We start from the raw sequence: 21,352 nt of genomic DNA, 5'->3' as shown, positions 1-21,352 counted from the left end.
AGACTTACCTACGGTTTTCTTTGCTATGCAATGAAGGCTCAGCAGGGGCTGTTGCCTCTGGTCACTGGTCACTGGATTGCAGAGAGCAGCTTCCCTGAATTCCTAATGTCTTAGGACATTATGCTTGGTACACAGTTTTCCCTTAGTGCTCCTTTTAATGATTTTATTAGTATGGTCACAAGTTTGCTGTCTATAGTACATTGATAATGTAGCTGAATACAAATATTTTAAATAAGTAAATTACGTAAGTGTGTCAAATTTTAAAATGTCAACTTTTGAGTGATCATGCATTTCCCATGCATTTGCATCTGCAACCCCAAACTCCACAACTCAATCTGTGCTTATCCTCACTGGGTTTTGGTGTACCCATCAGCTAGGTTGGGGCAGGAACTGTTGTGCCTTTTTTGCAGACCCAGATTTTCAAGAGCAAGAGTGTTGAACTCAGGCATTCCATGGAACAAGGTGGCAAAACCAGGTTTTGCTTTGGTTCAGGTAAAAATGCAAATACCGACTATTGCTTGTGTGAGCCACCTGATCCCCCAGGGCTTGGGCTAGCACAAAGGGTATTTTGATATCCCTGCTTGAGGCCAGCAGGCAGTTTCTATACCCGGATTTCCTCCCTGGGGTAAAATTCTAGAACTGAGATGCACAGTCTTCCAACATGCTGTCAGTGATATAACTGGAACCAAGATGTGATTCGTAGTAACTTTTTTCATCAAAGGTATTAACAGTCCAAGCCACAACCTGAATGCCTTTAGCCGACCACTTCTTCAGGTAGTCCCTGGAGAAAGAGGACAAACCAATCCTGTCAGAACAAGGACCAACTGTTCCTGGTATTCACTGAGTACTAACAGTGCCCAAAAAGAGCCTCGTAACTGGTCTGTGTGTGGAATCAGAGGGAGTGTTTCAAAACCCAGCACCAGAACCTCCTCCACGTTGTTCCAGCTTACACTTCAGTGACTTACTAAAGACACCCTACACCAAAACAGAAGTCATACTGGAGGCCATACTGGCTTGCCCCCACCCATCTCCTTGGCCTCATCTTACACCATGCTCCCCCCTCCCCCTTTCCTTTTGGTGTCGCAGAATATGGATTTTCTTTCAAGTCCTTGAAAGAACTAGGCTCCTTCCTGCTGTAGCACGTTTTTGCATGTGTTTTCCCCTGTGACTTGGATCTCCACACTCCCATTCCTACTCACCCTTTTTGTTTTTAAAATGTGTATTTATTTATTTGAAGAGAGAGAGGGGGGCAGAGAGAGAGGGAGAGAGAATCCCAAGCAGGCTCGGTGCTGTCGGTGCAGAGCCTGATGTGGGGCTCGATTTCGTAGACTGTGAGGGTGTGACCTGAGCCAAAACCAAGGGTCGGACACTTAATGGACTGAGCCACCCAGGCGCCCCCTACTCACCCTTCTGATCTTAGCTTAGTTGTCACCTCCCTGGGGGATGTTTTCCCATGATTAGGTCAAATTACACAGTAAATGGACACTGTTCTCTCCTACATAGCATTTATCTTAATTGTAATTTTATATTTATTGCATTTGATTTGATTAGCAACTTCTCTTTTACTTAACTATAAATTCCATGAAGGCACATCATGGCTTTCTTTACCACAGCATCTTCAGCTTCTTAGTAATACCTTGCAAATCTGTAGGCCTACGTCAAATATTGACTGACTTGAATGCACACATACCTGAAATAACCCAAAACTAACAACTCTAATCAGCTGAAATACACAGCTATAAGATTACCACAATAAAGGTCAGAGACTGCTAGTAGGTTAGAGAATGGAAAGTTTTCTGGGAAGCATTGGAGCAGAGCCTATAATGTAGAGCAGAGCAGGAAGGAAAGTGGGAGGGGTAAGGTAGGTGCTCACAGGATGTCTTCACTGGGGCTCTGCCCTGCATCTGTGTTGCTTTCCAAAGGGAGCCAATCACAAGGACTTATAATCTCTCTCTCATCATAGTTTGGCAGGTTTATTTTTTATTAGGTTTTTCTTTAAAACTAAAAACTGAGAATATTTGATCAACTTATTTTGGAAACAGTGAAGTATGTCTGAACTCTTCCCACCTAAGAAGCCAGTGGCATTCCAACTTAATAAAGCTATGGTGGGCGGGAGCCTGGGTGGCTCAGTGGGTTAAGTGTCCAACTGTTGATTTAGGCTCAGGTCATGATCCCCGGGTCATGGGATTGAGCCCTGATTAAGGCTCTGCACTGTGTGGAACCGGCTTAAGATTCTCTCCTCTTCTCTCTCTCTCTCTCTCTCCCCCCCTCTCTCCCCCTCTCTTCCTCCCTCCCTCCCTCCCTCCCTTCCTCTGCCCCTCCGCCCTGCTCACCCCCTCTCTCTAAAAAAATAAATATAAAGGCATGGCGGGCTTTGCGGGTGAAACCCAATTCAGGCTGTCCACTGTTAATCCTTCCTTTCCAAGAAGAGCATTCCAGGAAATTTGTCAGAAGAAGATAAAAAAAAAAAAAAAACCTTTCAACTTACGGGGATACAAAATCCTTTTGTATGAGGAAAGCTGAAATTCCACACAGGTACCACAAGATATTATGCATGCTCCAATCGAGCAAAATGTCCATTACCACAAACATGGACTGTTTCCAGTAAGTATCATAGCGTGGTTTCCCATCTCCTGTATGGCTAAGGCTCCAAGGCCTATGAGTTAAAGCTGTCACTACATTCTGATCTGTTTGTCTCATCTGAAAAGGAATTTTGGAAATTAAAATAAGCATCATATCTAAAATTTAATACCTCTCATTTTTCTTTGGATTTAGCCAATCTACTCTTTCTGATGAGGTGGCCATAACGGCCCCCATGTCTACTAAATAGATATAAACCTTTTGAGTAAATAATGTAAGGGATGTAAAGCATTTACTATACAGTATAAATAAGAACACTTCCTTCACAATCTATACCTTTCAAATGAGTAAATTACAATCTCAGGGTCAAATTTTCATGTCACAAGAATAAACTTTCTGTTGGTTATCAATTTAAATTCTGGCCAGAGATAAGTAATTAGAACTTAGTGAGGATAGAACCATGATCATTTCCAGATGAGTTGGTTAGCTTTTGATTCTTTCTAGAGAAAATGGCTGAGAAAGAGTTGTGGGGGTGGGGAAGTGGGGTGAGAAGGAAGTGAGAAGGGAGAACAGAGAGAGAAGTAGGGGTGGGGGTTGGGGACGGACAAGGAGAAATGGGGAGATGCGGATGTAATTCTTTCTGTCTGTGTTCTGTGCTCCTCTGGACAATGTAGCTTACATTGTGAAGTCCTCTGTAGTCAAGTAAGATTGGGAAACACTGACCCAAATGTTTGAAAGCCCCATGACGCTATTCATCTCAATGATAGTTTGTATCTGGATAGGTTCCACTCTTCCTGTAAAACTTTAAATGCATGCTCTGTTGGTCACTGTGAACAAGGCTACAGAACCAACTCAATATCTTGGAAACTGGTAAGTGAAGTTAAGGATTAAGCATTTAATTGCCAATTGCATAACTAAATAGTAGACGAGAATTTTTATAGAAGTATTCTAGCTAATATGTGAAGAAGTGATAGACTAAAATAATAAGATTTTGCCAGTAAATTGAGAGCTGGCTGCTGGCATCAATAGCAGCTGTAAACAACAACAAAAGAGTCAATCAGATATTTTGTGCCTCCTGATGAAAAAACTACCCTCACCTTTGAGATTCTCTTGCCAAGAATAATTGAACCTCCACTGATCAAGTCTTTTGCTCTCACTACCAATTTATAGGAAATATATACAGGGGAGGAATGTGTTAAACTGTATCATGGCGTAAGGAGCAAAATCTGGACTTGGGTAAACTCTACAAAACAACCTGGATTCTTCAATAAATACATGCAGGGAAAAGGAGAACTTACAGGTTCTAAGATTTTATATTACAGAATGTAGTCTTTATTTGGGTCCTGATTCAAATTAACAATTATAAACAACAAAAGCCATTTATAATATTTTTTAAGACAAATGAAAAATTATATATTCACTAGATATTTCCTGATCTTAAGGGCTAAATGGTTTCAGATAGGATAATGGTTGTATTGTGGCTGTATTTTTTAAAAAGGGGAATAACTTTTTAAAGATATTTAATGTAATTTTTATGGGTGAAATGATGTGTGGAATTTACTTCGAAATAATGCTGGGGTACATAAACGGGGGTATGGATGAAACAAGCTGGGTCAAGGTTAAAGGGGGGCTCGTTATACTACCATCTACTTTTGTGCATATTTTAAATTCTCCATCATTAAGAGTTTTTTAAAAAGTTTATTCTGCTGTTACTTAGCGAGATGAAGAGGTACATAACTCCTCGTTCTGAGAGCACTTACTAAAGTAATCTGAATGAGCCTATGAACAACATAAAAGAAGGAACTTAAAGAGGAATCATGGTGTCTTAAAATAGGGTAGGAGTTCGTTCCCCTTTCTGAATTTCTCTTGTTAAAAGAGGAGTTTCTTAACTGAAATTCAGTTCAATTTCGCAGGCATCTAGCTTATGCTTACTTGGGCCACTTCTATGATCACCATCAACTAACATAGTATTATGTACAATAAAAATCCTGAATTTACCTTATAGATGACTTCTGGCAAGAAAGAGCAGACGATACTATTATTGTATAGTTGAGGAAACTCCATATATATTTTCTTTAGAGCATCAGTAGCCTGTAAAGCAGAGAAATTCATGTATTTTAAATTTACTTAAATGCAACAGTCTCAGCTAATAACTATTACCTATGAAGTACAACCCTACTGAATAAATTAGAACTTTACTAATATATGGGGATGTTGAAAGGAGTATGGGTAGATTCCATTATCCATTGGGAAACATCTTAAACTCACACCTACAGCAGACAGAGGGGAAACTGAGGTACTGCTGCTTTATTATTTGTTGAGAAGCTCACCCCTTTGGTCATGCTTTTGGAAGGTATGGCAGTGGAGGCTGAAAGCAAAATTTTAAACCTTTCCTTTATAACCTAGTTTAGGCACTACGAAGAGTCCTTTTATACCCATAACTCTATCATCCTCTGCCTTTCCTAGCCTAAGCATGAGCCAACCAGCCTGGGAACTACTAAGAGTACATTTGCTCAGTCCAGGGGACTGAGAGGAAATGGCATTCATCACCAACATGGAGGCAGAAACAATGGGACAAGGAAGGAACTGGGAAGAGCTGAAAGTCTTCCAATTCTTCCCAAGATGAGCAGAAGTTTCTTTTTGTAGTTGCCAGATGAGTAAATGAAGAAGAAATGATGGAGCTAAAACACTCATACTTTGTAACCTCTAGTGAATTAATAGATTTGGCCACTGGCATTAATAGCAACTAACAACAGAGGTGACTAGGTGGAGTGTAATGTTGCTATATCATAATTCTTGAAATACCACTAAGTTCTGGCAAGTCACACATACCTATAACTAAATATAAGTAATAAAATGCATTCCAGAAAAGAAAAAAGAAGATAGAAACTATTCATGTCATGTTTTGCCTTCACTAATGTGACAGTGTGAGTTATCCAGCCAAAGTTCTCTTGTTGTCTGAACTAATGTCTGCTTTATGTGTAACGCTTCACCAACATTTATTTAATTCTCATAACAACCCTATGTAGTTGTTTCTTTTATTATTCCCATTTTATCCATGAGGAAACTGAAGCATATCAAGGTTAAGGTTACATTTTAGTAAGTGACAGAGTTTAATCATGGTCTATTGGACTCCAAAGCCCATAATCTTGGCTCCTGGGCTCTACTATCTCTAATTTACTACACCTGTTCCTTTATACTCCCATTTTGTGAATTAGATCACTATGTTCTATCCATTGTTGCCAAACCACCTGTGAGCACCAAATCTCAAATAGCTGAATTTAAAAAATATATGTTTTCTTCTCCCCACCCCCCCTTGTTTTAAGAGAATAAGCATGAAGGCCAGTACACCGTGGTGAAATGTAGGACCTATCAGGGATCCCAATGTGGGCAATATCATCAACAAAACCTGAGATGCTCATTAAAAATACATGTTCCTTGACCCACGACCCCAGACATTTTCAGAATTTCTTCTCTAGGTGATATGGCCCAGCAATTAGTATTTTTAATAGGTATTCTTGGTGATTCAGATGTGGGCTGACTGGGACACTTACATGCATACAACTATCAGTAACATAATAATAAATGAGCCAGAGCACCATTTTCCTTTCTTCAAAAATGAGAGTCTACTGTGCTACAGTAAGGATATATACTTGGGCTCTTATTTCTGGTTTCAATGTTTCAACTATAGGCTGAAATTAAAAAAAAAAAAAAAAAAATGACATCATCAGAATGGTGGCCATTACTGATTATAGCTTTCAAGGAAGGAAAATACCTGTAAGTTGTCCAAACGCAGAAAAAAAGCATTTGTATTTGAAAAGCTGGTTGTAAGTGAACAAATGTAATCTAAATCATATTTTCCCATTGATTTTCCATTGCAATAATATATTTTTATGAATAAAAGTATATGTTATATAATATAAGCAAAATTTTACTTAGGAATGTCATACATATTTGAAGAAATTATAATAATTTTATCATAAAAGTTCATCTACTCAAATCATAAAATAACAAAACTATACATAAGAACAGAAATCATACAAGAAGGATAACTCTAAGTAAAAGATAAATATCCTATTAGCTATCAGAAACTTTATGTATAGGAGTTCTCTTGAAATTCAGTTGATAGTTATCCATCTAAAACCGTTAACTTATCAGCCAGATGCAACTGGTCTTGTGTCTGACTCCTGAATTCTTTCTTACGAGGTTAGCCGAATGGTTTGTTCACGAAGTGCCTCTTTATGGTTTATCTTTTGTAAATGCTTTATGCAAGGAAAAGAAACCTATTTTGTGTTAGTTGTAGAATATTGGAGTTGTTAAAAGGTTCCATCAAAGGTTAAAAGTTCCATAATTTACTATTTCCCTAAAGATGTGGAGCTGTGCATTGCAAACTTCCAATAAGCAAATATAATTTATAAAAATAACATAAGAAGGATAAGTAACAAAATATATAGTTAATTTTGGAAGTGACTAGCGATTAAATTGTGAAGTCTATGGTATAAACTGTACCATATTTGCATGGCCCTTGACATCAAAGAAGATTGTGAGGTTATAGTTTAGGCACTCTGCAACAGCTTCTCTCAGGGTAGGGATCTTTTCATCAGGGAAATCATTCCTATAAGAGAGGGAAAAGGAATAGTGTATTGCAGGAAAAAGACAAAGATAAAAGTTTAGTGAAACAGACATTTGACAAATGTCTCCCAACCAACAGGAAAGTGTGTTTTCCCTGACTTCCTTTCTTTAACCATACCGAAGTCTAAGGATACTTTGCTTTAAGTCCTTAAACCAGATTAGATATTCTTGACCAAAGAAGAGCAACAAGAACAAAAATCATTTAATTTTTATGAAATTACTAGTTTATGATATAATTAGTAACTCTACTCACAGAAGGGCAGAATATAATGCCACCTCAGGAGAACTTGAAACTTAAATTTAAGACTGTAATTGCCCTAATAGAACCTTATGCAGGAGAAATTCCCACGAATATATAAATCTGTTCACTGTATTGTACACTTATGTGCAACTGTTTAAAATAATCTTCTATACATAATTTTCTGATAAAAGAAAGTTAAGTGCCTGATATGTAAGAAATCTGCTTTTCTCAGATAATGAAATTTCATTCTGCACGATTTAACTTCTGTTTATTCGACCGTATCATTTCAACTGTAGTATTTTGGCTAAAAAAAAAAAAAAAAGATAATTTAAAGAGTATAGGCAATTCTGCCAGCCATTCTACTCAATGCCTATTCCATGGGAGTGACAGAAGAGACATGAATTTGCTATTCCTTTGGCCAGTCTTAGTTTCCATGCCCCTTCTCATGATGAGCCTCTCACAGCATTGAGGATAGTTCTAGAGAAAATACCTATTTTTCCTACAACATGGTCCCTAAACACAAGCCTATTACTTCATTTGGTGTTCAAACAAAGAAAATGCAACAAGTTCCAACTGTAGGACAGACTGGCTGAGTTAAAGACATTGAGATGGTATACTGACTCCAAGCGCATACCTTTTTTCCCCTGAAGTTAGAAAGGTGTTTCATTAGTTCTTAGTGTCTGTTTTTCATTACAGATTAGAAAAAAAAACCCAAAAAACAAAAAAAAACCCAACTATGTACAGTGATGTAGTGTAATACAGTAATGGGGGATGGTTACCCAGAGGATATTTCTCATTTGATCTTCCTTCTCTGTCTAGAGGTTTTTTGTGAGTTAAAAATTTTTCACATATTCCTTTCTTTAGAACGCACTGGAGTATAAGGAAAAGTGAACGTTTTTTAGGCACGTTAATGAATGAATAGTTTTCTACACATGTTCTGTTGTAGTTCCATTAAATGAAAGCACTAAAACAAATTAATATATTATTTAATGTGTATATTAATACAGTCAAGCCTATTAACATACAGAAAGTCAATTAGCAAATCAAGACTTAGAGCAATGCCTTAAAGGGGATTGTAAAACTTTTCTAAGGTTCCTCCCTGCCATCCCCTCTCCCTCTGCCAAATCATTCAACTTCTCTAACTTGGAAAGTTTACAGAATTATGGAATATGATCATGAAGAATTTAGCCATTGGTCTTTTTTTTTTTTTTTTACTAAACTTGTCGCCCTACATTTAGCCCCTTGTAATTACAGACATTCTCTAGAATCCAGAATTTGGATTTTATTTAAGGGTAGCAGCTTACATGATAGACTCCAACATTTTCAAACAGTGGTTTCTCGCCTCTATGGATTTCCAGAATCATTACAGGTAATTTTTGATGACTCTGGCTGAAAGTTTATCAATTTTGTTTATCTTTTCAAAGAATCCTCTTTTGGTTTCATTGATCTTTTCTATTTGTTTTTTTGGTCTCTAGTTCATTTGTTTCTGCTCTGATGTTAATTATTTCCTTCCTTCTACTCACCTTGGGCTTTGTTCTTCTTTTGCTAGTTCCTTTAAGTGTAAGGCTTGATTGTTTGATATTTTTCTTTTTCTTGAGATAGACCTGTATTGCTATAAATTTCCCTCTTAGAACTGCTTTTGTTGTGTCCCAAAGATTTTGGACTGTTGTGTTTTCATCTGTCTCCATATATTTTTAAATTTCTTCCTTGATTTCTTTGTTGACTCATTAGTTGTTCAGTAGCATATCATTTAGCCTCTACATGTCTGTGTATTTCCCAATTTTTTCTTGTGACTGATTTCTAGTTTTATACCATTATGGTCAGAAAAGATGCGTGATATGAATTCTTAAATGCATGATATGATCTTCTTAAATTTACCGAGGCTTGTTTTGTGGTCTAACGTGTGATCTATCCTAGAGAGGGCTCCATGGGCACTTGAAAGAATGTATATTCTGTTGTTTTGGATGTTATGTTCTGCATGTATCTGTTATATCCATCTGACCTAACATGTTGTTCAAAGACTGTTTCCTTGTTGATTTTCTGCCTTGATGATCTATCCACAATATCATACCTCCTTAAAGGATTTTAAAGGTGATGATGACCCTAAGCATATTTTCCTTTAATTGTTGACTTTGAAGCCAACATCTTATTAGCTACGATGTCACTGCAGTATTAAAACCTGCCTTTCTCTTGCATATAGCGGAACAATGAAATAAAGAGCAATTCCAGAGCCTGCACTTAGAACTTTCAACCATTAACAATATTCTTTCTTGATTAAGGTATAATTTCCTTTGTTTGACTTTTTTTTTTTTTAATGTTTATTTATTTTTGAGAGAGAGAGAGAGAGAGAGAGAGCGAGCGAGCGAGCGCAGACAGGGGAGGGGCAGAAAGAGAGGGAGACACAGAATCAGAAGCAGGTTCCGGGCTCCTAGCTGTTAGCACAGAGCCTGATGTGAGGTTCGAACTCACAAACTGTGAGATCATAACCTGAGCCGAAGTTGGATGCTCAACCGACTGAGCCACTCTGGCGCCCCTATTTGTAATTTCTTTCAGATCCTAGGAAAATAAAGTCTAAATCTTTTATGGAGGACTATAACATAATCACTGGGTTGAATACTCAAGGAGTATTGATCATTGTCCAGAGAACTGATACAAGATGAGTAACAATGAGCACACATTTTGGGAGGGATTTAAATAACCACATTCCAAAGTTTATTACCCAGTATACTAATTCCAATGTGTTTATAGCTGTTAATGGTGGGAATGGTGTGGGTTCTGTGATCGTTCACTTTTGGGAAACATTAAATTGAAGGTAAGAATTGTTGATGTGGACTGTTTGTCCCCAAGGGGAACATCTAGAATATAGTGCTTGATCTGAGTTAATCACAGAACCTTTTTCTTGTGGAATATCTTACAGGACTAGTTCTGATATATATATATACATATATATATATATATATATATATATATATATATGTGTATATATATATGTATATATATTTATACATATATAAATAGATATATAATTTTTTGTATATATATGTATATTTTATATATATAAAATTTATATGACAGTACAGAGTAATTGTCTAATGTTAGTAATGTTAGTGACTAGATAGAGTATTGTCTTGAGAATAATTCCAAAGCCAAATTTGGCCTCAGTGGGAAAAGATGAAAAACATCCATGCCTTATTTCTGTTGTTTCTGGCACCGTGCTCATTACTTGGGAAACCTGTATACAGTTCAAAACAAAACACAACAAAACAATTTTCCTGGAGAAGATGTGATTAGAAGGTGCCAGTGTCTTTCTGTGATCTCCAACAAAGCTGAAAGGTACATTTAAGTGACAATGAACCACTTACCTTAACCTGTGATTTGCTGCAGGATTAAGCTTCCTAATTTGTTCAAACGTCAAGTCACACAATCGACCAGTACCATCGGTCGTCCTATCAACTGTGTTATCATGCATTAAGACAGGAATCCCGTCGGAAGTAAACTCAATGTCCAACTCCACACCTGTTGCTCCATTCTTAGCTGCCTTAACAAAAACATCAACAATATTAATGGCAAGTGGCCAAGGTCACTTTACAATCTAAATGCTCCAGACAACCAACAGGGCTAGCTAAGGAGACAGCTTCTCTTACCGATTCCTTCCCCTTCCTGTAACAAATAGCAACCCATCCAGTTCCAGTTTCTACTTTTCCAGATGATATAACCTTCCTTCAACCTGCACACTTAGGGATTCCTCAAACGCTTCAAATTCCCTACCCATGGTAGTAGATGGAGAGGTTTCCTGGAACTAAGTTTTCTTTGGTTGCTTTAACTCTTTGGGCCATTAATGGCTCACAATTACAAATATTTAGACAAATTCCATGTTTACCTACACTCTGTTTGGTACAGCATCTCTGATTACCCTGTGTTTGTTGATTAGCTGTATATTGCACTACTTCGGCATAAACAGGATGAGCCAGGGTTTTGTTGGTTTAACTCTACCTTCTGTATCAGAAACACCAGGCCTGCTTCTAGGGGACATTACATTTGTTTATGTGAGCAGCACTGGCCGTTGGCCAACAAGCTGGTAAGCACGGTAAGGTACACTAGAATTTATCTACAAAGAGAACGTGAACATTAGAATATATAAAAAGAGAACCTGAGCACGCTCCTCTGAGACACGCTAGCCCACATTTGGTTCCCTGGCTTGTCACAATGAAGACATGAAATGCTCACCACGATCAAGATTTTAAATTAAAAAAAAAAAATTAATTATGCAAACACCCAGAGCAGTATACAGCAAAAAAGACTTCACAGATGTTAATATTTTGCCGTATTTCCTTCTATCTCTTGCTGCCCTAAAACACAGTAATAGTTACTATTTAATAAGCCTTTTCTATATAGTCAGGCACTATTCTAAGTGCTTTAAATGTATTAACTCATTTGATTCTTGCCATATTTGGGTAGGTACTATTGATATTCTCATTTTCAGATGAGGAAACAGAGATTAAGAAACTTGCTCTGGGTTGTACAAACTAGGACACAGTAGAGGCTGTACTCTTAACCACTAGATGTTTACTACTGACCCTACAGATAGAGTGAAATTTCTCCCCCTTCTTCTCCATCTTCAAGTTGATGTGCATCATTCCTGTGCCATTCCCTTACAGGTCTTTATGTATTTGCTACATACATAATTACAATTAACTACCTGGAAATGGTGTACAACTCTGTACCAGTGCACAGTAGACATTCAATAAATGTTAGCCGTTGCTATTTATTGTGTTCTTTTTAACACATTTTTAATTGTAACATGGTTGAATTTATCAGTCATGTCCTTTATGGGCATTGATTATTCTACCTTATTTAAATCCTTTCCTACCTCTATTTATAAAGATATAACACAACTATATTTTCTTCTAAGCTTCCAAGTTTGACGTCCACATTATGACCAAGATTTTCCCCATCTAAAAATCCCAATTCTATCACTCACTGGCTGTGTCATCTATTTACTTATCATACTCTAAGCTCAGTTTCATCCTTTTTAAGATGAAACTTTTCTAATGATCTTAAGAGTTGTGAAGATTTAGAAAGAATGCATGTAAATTACCAAGCTTGGTGCCTGGCTCGAGGTTGGCTCTCAACATAAGTTTTGATTCAGAAAACACATCTCAGAGAAAAAGCCATTACAATAATGATTACATCTTATACTGGTTAAAAAGTTTATCGTTTTATAAGATTAAAAGATATCTTTTCTAAACTAAAGACAATAGTACATTGGGAAATCAATATGGATTATATCATTTATGACATAAAACAAGATGACATTTTCAGTATTCACAGTGCAACTGTCTCACTGTGACACAAATGTTCTCCTTAGTCCTTGAGGCGGGCACTATAATTAGGTTCAATTATATCTGTATTCATTAGGGCCATCTTTATTTGGTTGCAATACAAGAAATAACAATGGGGAGACACTGTATCTTAGCAAGATTACTAGAACTAATGAGTTCATTTATTTGTCTTTTCTAAGTAGTTTATGAAGGCCCAAACAAAAGCTTTATAAAAGAAATCACCATATTAGAGTTTCTCAGACCAGATCTTCTAATGGCTGCATTCAACTTTCTTTACCAGGACTTTTATGTTATTCCAGATACAGAGGCAAAAAGGTAAGCTCCTGATTCTAATTCATGTATCAGTATATAATTCGTACTCATCTTTTCATTTATAACAATTCCTTATAATAGTATCTTTTCTTCTATACATACAAAATTTCACATAAAACATTCACATAAAATTTCACACAAAAACATTAAATTTCACATAAACAAGTTTATAAAAACATTGCAATTTTATTAAAACTTTATTTTATGTTAAATGTATTTATTTTAAAAAATTAAAATAAAATTTATTTTATTTAAAATGAAATAATTTAGGGGCGCCTGGGTGGCTCAGTCGGTTGAGCGTCCGACTTCGGCTCAGGTCATGATCTCACGGTCCATGAATTCAAGCCCCGCGTTGGGCTCTGTGCTGACAGCTCAGAGCCTGGAGTCTGCTTTGGATTCTGTGTCCCCCTCTCTCTCTGCCCTCCCCTGCTCATGCTCTCTCTCGCCCTCTCTCTCAAAAATGAATAGACATTAAAAAAAAAAAATCTTAAAAAAAATAAAATGAAATAATTTATTTTAAAATTATACTAATAGTTTAAGTAATAGAATAGCACAGTGTAGTACAGTAATAGCAATCAGATCAATAGTTGCCTTGGGGCAGAGGGGTGAGTGGGGGATTAACTCCAAAGAGAGCACAAAGGAACTTTCTGGGGTGATGGATATAGATTAAGATAGTGGTTACCCAGGTGTATGTATTTATCAAAACTAATCAAACTGTACAATGAAAATGTCTCTTTTATTAATGTAAATTATACTTTGATAAAGTTGGTTTTAAAACTATTTGCTTTAACAAATTCATTATACTTACATGACTTTTTAACTGTTTCATTGAAAAGTACGTTTTAAATATCCATCACTATACTGTAACTTCACTTAAAGAACTTCATTTGTGTTGACTGATAATGAAAACCACAGATTCCACTACTAAAACACGGAACGGCAGTGTTTTTTGGTGTATAATTCATCCATGTACAATTCAGTGGTTTTTATTATATTCACAGAGCTGTGCAACCATCACCACAATTTTAGAACATTTTCATCACCTCAAAAAGAAACTGTGTGTCCATTAGCAATCCACATTCCCTGGCCCCTCTAAGTCCCTCTATCTCTATGGATTTGCCCCTTCTAGACACTTTATTTATTTATTTTTATTATTTTTTAAAGGTTTACTTACTTATTTTGGGATAGAAAGAGAGAAAGAGAGAGAGAGGGCGAGAGAGAGAGAGAGACAGTGAGCACATGAGCAGGGGAAGGGTAGAGAAAGAGGGAGAGAGAATCCCAAGCAGGTTCCGTGTTCTGTCAGCACAAAGCCTGATGCAAGACTCGATCTCACAAACCATGAGCCCAAATCAAGGGTCAAATGCTAAACAGGATGAGCCACCCAGGCACCCCTAAACATTTTATTTAATACAATTATATAATATGCAGTCTTCTGTGACTGGCTTTTTTCACTTAGCATGTTTCTTTTTTTTTTTATTTTTTTCAACTTTTTTTTTTTTTTTTTTTTTTTTTTGGGACAGAGAGAGACAGAGCATGAACGGGGGAGGGGCAGAGAGAGAGGGAGACACAGAATCAGAAACACGCTCCAGGCTCCGAGCCATCAGCCCAGAGCCTGACGCGGGGCTCGAACTCACGGACCGCGAGATCGTGACCTGGCTGAAGTCGGACGCTTAACCGACTGCGCCACCCAGGCGCCCCTGTTTCTTTTTTTTTTAATGTTTATTTTTGAGAGAGAGACAGAGCGCCACCAGCAGGGGAAGGGAAGAGAGAGAGAGAGACAGAACCTAAAGCAGGTTCCAGGCTCCGAGCTGTCAGCACAGGGCTGGATGTGGGGCTTGAACTGACAAATCGGGAGATGATGACCTGAGCAGAAGTCGGACGAAGTCAGAAGCTTAACTGACTGAGCCACCCAAGCACCCCTCACTTAGTATGTTTCTAAGGTTCATTCATGTAGTAATATGTATCAGGACATCATTCTTTTTTCTTGCCAAATACTATTCCATTGTATGGACATATCACATTTTATTTATCCATTCACCAGCTGATGGATATTTCTGTTGTTTGAATCTACGAACAAGTTTTTGCATGATGTATGTTTTAAGATGATAACTCTATGTTTAACCTTTTAAGGAACTGCCAGACTGTTTGCCCCACTGGTAGTGTATGAAGGTTCCAATTCCTCCACAACCTTGTCGAAACTTGTTATTGTCTGTCTGTTATAGCCACCCTAATAGGTATTTCATTGTGGCTTTGATTTCTATTTTCCTGATGGCTGATAATGTTGAGTATCTATCCTTATGGATTTATTGGGTATTAATACATCACAGTCCTACCAACAAATACTTACTGAGTGCCTATGAGATAGGAGGTACTGTTTTAAGAAGTGAGGAGACAGTGGTGAACAAGAAAGAAAAGGATTATGGATCTTATATTTCAGTAGGGAGAAACAGATTACAAACATGTTACATGTAAATTATGATGGTGACAAATGTTTTGAAAAAGAAAACAGAGAGTAATGTGAAGGTTAAGGCAGGTGAGGGTCACTAGACAAGGCCGCCAAGGAAGGCCTAAGAATATGACATCTGAGGGGCGCCTGGGTGGCTCAGTCGGTTGAGCGTCCGACTTCAGCTTAGGATCATGATCTCACGGTCTGTGAGTTCGAGCCCCGCATCGGGCTCTGTGCTGACAGCTCAGAGCCTGGAGCCTGCTTTGGATTCTGTGTCTCCCTCTCTTTCGCCCCCTCCCCTACTCGTGCTGTCTCTCTGTCAAAAATAAACATTAAAAAAAAAAAAATATATATGACATCTGAGCTGAGGCCTTAATGATCAAAGGGAGAAAAACCATACAAAGAGTTTCCAAGTAAAAGAAATAGCAAGTATAATAGAAAGACCACAATGTAGGATGGAGTCACAAAGTGTTGACTGTGTACCCAAATCTATTCCCCTTCTTCCCTGCTCGTAGAGACCTATTCTTGCCCCATTTTTCAGCTTTCTCTTGTGTTTGGAGTAAGTGAACTAATTCCAAACCCTCTGTGTGTGTGTGTGTGTGTGTGTGTGTGTGTGTGTGTGTGTGTGTGTGTGTGTAGGATGGAGGCTTCTGGGAAAGAGGGATTGAGAGTGGATGGTGTAATGTGTAAGAATGGGGCTGCAATGAGGAAGACTAGTAAATATGCTGCAGATGGCAGAGCAGACAGATCGACACAACCTGAGTCCCATGATTACAAATTGAATAGCTGAGGGGCATCTGGGTGGCTCAGTTGGTTGAGTGTCTGACTTCGGTTCAGGTCATGATCTAGCAGTTTGTGAGTTTGAGCCCCGCTGCTGTGCTGACAGCTGCTTCAGATTCTGTGTCTCCTCTTTCTGCCCCTCCACCACTCTCACTCTGTCTCTCTCAAAATAAATAAACATTAAAAAGTTTTTTCAAAAAACATAAATTGAACAGCTGAACAAACCATCCTAGAAGTCCCCTCTCCCACATATTCTTGTTATGTGAGATACTAAGTCCTCTTATTGTTTGAGGTGTTTGAAGTTAGAGTCTCTATTACATGAAGCCAAAAGCATCCTAATAAGCACCCAGGGTGGCTGGAACAGAGAACAGGGGCTTTGAAAAAGATATAAGATAGAAGGTGTTCAAATTTTATTTAATCCCAGTAGAGAACCACTGGAGGATTGTAAATAAGAGCTGGGCATAATCTGATTTATACTTTTAAAGCTGCACTCTGGCTCCTGTGCAGAGAATGGACTGTGGGTATAATTAAATTCCTCAGTCACTGTTTATAATCATGTATCTGTTTTTGGAATACACTTATTTAACTTCTCTCAAGTTTTTCCTTCTATATCAATTTTATAATCTACCAGAAATTCTACCATTCTCAGAATGTCTTTCCTGATGTTTTACATAGTAAGATGCTTTAGAATATAAATTATGAGCTGCAAACATACAAAGGGAGGAAGAACGGGACAAAAAACAAACTTTGATGGAAATAAACTACATGTGCCTTTCGAAGCTGAGAGAGGATTCGACTTTATCTTCTGCAGTCTGTATTCAGCAGCTAAATTTTGTTATAGATAAAAAGTTCATCGATATTCAAACAAGTTGAACTAACACAATTCATTTCCTCTTAAGACCAGGAATCAACTTGGCACAATGTTTATTACACATATTAAAGATATGCACAACCCAAACATGAATGGAAATTACTATAATTCCCTTAGAACACAACAGGATATGAAACACTATATGTGTATGTGTATTTCACATACATACTTCCTCGTTTAATATGATTAATATTCAAATGTGTTCCTGGCCAAACCACTACATCATTGATAAATACTTAGGAATGCCTTCTGTGTTCAATTAACACTGAGTTACACTTTAAGGCAACTTACATAAAGGTTAGTTGAAATGGAAGCCAATGGCAATTATGTACTTTTTTCCTTATAATTATCTTTCTTTTCATGACAATTCTCCTGTATAGCTATGTTACTTCACCTGACCTATTTCAGTGTAAGACAGAACGTAAAATACATTCTTCAATATCTTTATATTTATTTATTTTTAAGGATTTTATTTATTTATTTTAATGTTTATTTATATTTGAGGGAGAGAGAAAGAGCATGAGAAGGGGAGGGGCAAAGAGAGAGGGAGACACAGAATTTGAAGTAGGCTCCAGGCTCTAGACTCTGAGGTGTCAGCACAGAGCCCGATGCGGGGCTCAAACTCACCAACTGTGAGATCATGACCTGAGCCAAAGTCGGACGCTTAACTAACTGAGCCACCCAGGCATCCCAGTATTTTATTTTTAAGTAATCTCTACACCCAGCACGGGGCTGGAACTCACAACCTTGAGATCAAGAGTCACATGCTCTTCCAAATGAGCCAGCTAAGCGCCCCTTCCCTTGGTTCTTTGTGATGGAAGGGAGACAGAGCACCTTTTCTAGCTTTCTATTTAAAAATAAATAGAAAGATATTAAATCGCCTGGATGACTCTGTCGGTAGAGCATGCTACTTGATCTCGGGGTTGTGAGCTTGAGCCCCACGTTGGGTGTAGAGATTACTAAAAAAAACAAAAACAAAGAAAAGCCCCACAAAGAACCAAGGGGAAAGAAGCATAAGAGAAGTCTAACTTGGTTTACTAACATAGAGTCAGGTGTCCTCCACTAAATTAAAAGCTGCCTTCCTGACCCCCTTCCTTCTTCAAACTTTAAATTTTTTACATTTACACTGAGCTGATTTTTTTTTAAATTTTTTTTAATGTTTATTTATTTTTGAGACAGAGAGAGACAGAGCATGAATGGGGGAGGGTCAGAGAGAGAGGGAGACACAGAATCTGAAGCAGGCTCCAGGCTCTGAGCTGTCAGCACAGAGCCCAATGCGGGGCTCGAACTCAGGACTGCGAGATCATGACCTGAGCTGAAGTCGGACACTTAACCGACTGAGCCACCCAGGCGCCCCACTGAGCTGATTTTGAAAATGAAGGCCATCTTTAGATTATTGGCCTAAAAAGCTTACATTTGTGGAGGTTATCATGGGCCAAGCACTTTCTGCGGACTACCTCACTGAATTATATAGCCTATTAGGTGGATACCAATATCACTCCCATTTTACAGATAGGGAAACTGAAGTCAGGGGGGGAGGGTAGAGTGAAGAAAGGTGCCCTGATGGTGTCTTGTTTCCACACCCTACTGGAGACCCTATTGGGACACAAAAGCTTTAACTTGCTCGTTATGTAATACTGTCTGTCCCTAGCTAGATAGCGAGTCTAAGTTTTTACATCCCGGAACACGGTCTAATCTCTGACAAAGAAAAGCACTGGGGCTTGGAACCAGAAGGCTGAATTCTAGAAGGAGCTGCATGTATTTGAGTCAGTTTTCCTACCCATTCAGTGTTAAAATAATCTCTCAAAGAAATGTGAGGAAGAGATGTACTTCCACAGATGCAAAAGCGCCTGTATAAATGTAAATCTCTCTTACTACTCAAACTATCATTATGAAGTCAGGAGGGGGACTGCCAGGAGCTTGGAGGGAGCAAGAGTCTCAGGAGAGCTTGTGAACAAGAGGCAGAAATTGGATCAGGAGTCCAGCTGCTGGGGCTGTCTGGCATAAACTGTGTGTTTGGAGAAGAAGGTGATAAGGAGAGAGATAATTTGGAGCACAAGCAAACACAGCTCCTGTGAATGTGATCCATTTAGAATAAACTCAACTACTGCCAGAGACTGTACTTAATCTGGCCACATTTCCTGCTTCATTTGCCAGTCTTTGTTCTTGTTCCTTGAAGTCAGATCACATAGTGTATAGTCTCTTACCTGAACGTTCCAACATCATCCCCACCTCCCGGCTTTTCAACTCGCTCTTCTCCTTTCCTGGAACACATTTCTCCCAGATCTAAGACTGGCTCCTTTCACAATCCCAGTTTCAGCTCAAGACATGTCTTCTGAGAGGATTTTTCTGATTACTCTATCCAAAATAGCCCAAGTCCTCTTCCCAGTCATTCCTTATCCCGCTACCCTATTTCTTTATTACACTTTTCACTCTCTTAAAGTATCTCACTTGTGTATTGTTTAAGGCGGATTTCCCCCATCCCAGCGCAAGCTCTGTGAAAGCCGAGGCCCTTTCTGTCTTGTTTAGGAGTGTGTCCTCAGTGCCTGGCATATAGCAAATATGTAGGTATTTGCTGTGTTATATAAATAAGTTGGGAGATTTCTGACTTCAGAGGAATAGACGGCCACTGGGATATATTCCCTGTGTACGAAGGGTATCATGAGAATACTGGAGAACCTTCGGAAGGTCAAGCAGAAGTACAACCTCCCAGGAGGGGCGGTGGTGGGGGGCGCGAGGCGTGGGGGACTCACCAGCCGAATGGCCGCCAGCGTGTTCTCGGGCGCGTCGTGGCTGCCGCCGCGGTGAGCGATGGCGGAAACGCGGTCCCGCGGCTTGAGCACCTGCAGGGCTCTGCGGGAGGGCACAGGCTCAAAGCTGAACAGGCACAGCAAGAGGTAGAGGCTGCCGGTGAAGAGGCAGGCATTGAAGGGACTACGCGTTACCAGCAGGAGCAGCAGTAGCAGGAAGGAGAAGGGGCCCAGGAGGCCCCCCTGTTCCTCCCACAGCCACATGCCGGCGCCCGCACCGGCACGGACAGGAGTCCCGGACCCGCCGGGCTCCCGGATAAAAGCGAGAAGCGAGGCCGAAAGCCCAAGACACTCGCCGCAGAGGGAACCCTCTTAGGGGACCAGCGCCGCACAATGGCGGCGGCGGCCCCATCCGGAGAGGGAGGCAGCTGTTCAGCCAATCAGGGTGGGGGATCTGCAGAGCTCGGGGGGGCGGAACCGCTGCCATGGCAACGAAGGTGGACCCAGGCGCTAGGCTCACGTTCCAAAATAGCTTTGGATTATTCTGGGGTTGAGACCTCAACCAAGGTTTTCAGACTCCAGAAGCGGGTGGGACACAAAAGCGGTCTCATGGTTGTACAGCTGGAAGGGATCTTAGTGACTCTTCATTCTGCCCTTGAGGAAACTGCCCAGGGAGCCTTGCAGGGGCAGGACACTTAGACTATTTATTTATTCAATTCAGGATGTGCAAACAACAGTCCAGGCGCCCAGGATACAAGAGTGAACAGGACCAACAGGGTCTCTGCTCTCCTGGGGTTTACATTCTCGTTGGGGGACGGGCGGGGGTGGATAATAGTGCTTAGGGAGTACAGCTCACATTTGTAGAGCGCTTACCATGTTCCAGGTTCTGTGCCAGCAAACGTTTGTCTTATGCATTATCTCATTTATTCTCACAATAAATCTTCGTCGATAAGTATTATCTCAAGAGATTGAATTCAATCGACTTTAGAAGGATTTTTCAGATTCTGAGGGAATGAAAGAGCATAGCAGAAGACGCACAATCGAATTATAAAGGTGGAGGGGATTTTAATGATTCTTCCATTTTAGAGATAAAGAAATCGAGGCCAGGAGCGGTGAAATGAATTGCGCAATTAATGACAGTCAAGACTGACATCAAGCCATCCCAGTTTTAATCCTGTGGCCCTTCCACTCCTCCTCCTCCTGATCTTACTTCTTCTACTGAGGGCTAATAGTGAGAATTTTGTACCAGGCACTGCGTAAGAAATGGATCTCATTTGTTCTTCACAACTACCCTTGTGATAGGCGGTGTGTGTGTGTGTGTGTGTGTGTGTGTGTGTGTGATAGGCACTCTTAAAACTCATTTTACATGTGCAAAAATAGGCACGGGAAGAATTTTCA

At 39.2% G+C, this 21,352-nt stretch overlaps 1 protein-coding gene across 4 annotated transcripts; it reads right to left on the bottom strand.

The window, feature by feature from the left end:
- Window positions 1–135: 135 nt before the first annotated feature.
- On the bottom strand, window positions 136–20,373 carry GDE1 (glycerophosphodiester phosphodiesterase 1). 4 transcript variants are annotated; one of them, XM_042921962.1, is made up of 6 exons: window positions 19,958–20,373; window positions 10,816–10,991; window positions 7,090–7,195; window positions 4,579–4,671; window positions 2,489–2,700; window positions 136–781 (listed from the first exon to the last, which is right to left on the bottom strand). In XM_042921962.1, the coding sequence occupies exons 1-6, from the start codon at window positions 20,216–20,218 to the stop codon at window positions 634–636; spliced, it is 996 nt and encodes a 331-aa protein (XP_042777896.1). In that variant the 5' UTR covers window positions 20,219–20,373; the 3' UTR covers window positions 136–633. The 4 variants fall into 4 exon arrangements, with proteins under 4 accessions (XP_042777896.1, XP_042777897.1, XP_042777898.1 ...); XM_042921963.1 differs by having other exon boundaries at window positions 10,816–10,987; window positions 19,958–20,040; XM_042921964.1 differs by lacking the exon at window positions 19,958–20,373 and adding an exon at window positions 14,282–14,323.
- Between the last annotated feature and the right edge of the window lie 979 nt (window positions 20,374–21,352).

Source organism: Panthera leo, chromosome E3 (genome assembly GCF_018350215.1).
Source record: "Panthera leo isolate Ple1 chromosome E3, P.leo_Ple1_pat1.1, whole genome shotgun sequence".
Taxonomy (NCBI): Eukaryota; Metazoa; Chordata; class Mammalia; order Carnivora; family Felidae; genus Panthera; species Panthera leo.
This window is presented reverse-complemented; position numbering and strand designations above follow the sequence as displayed.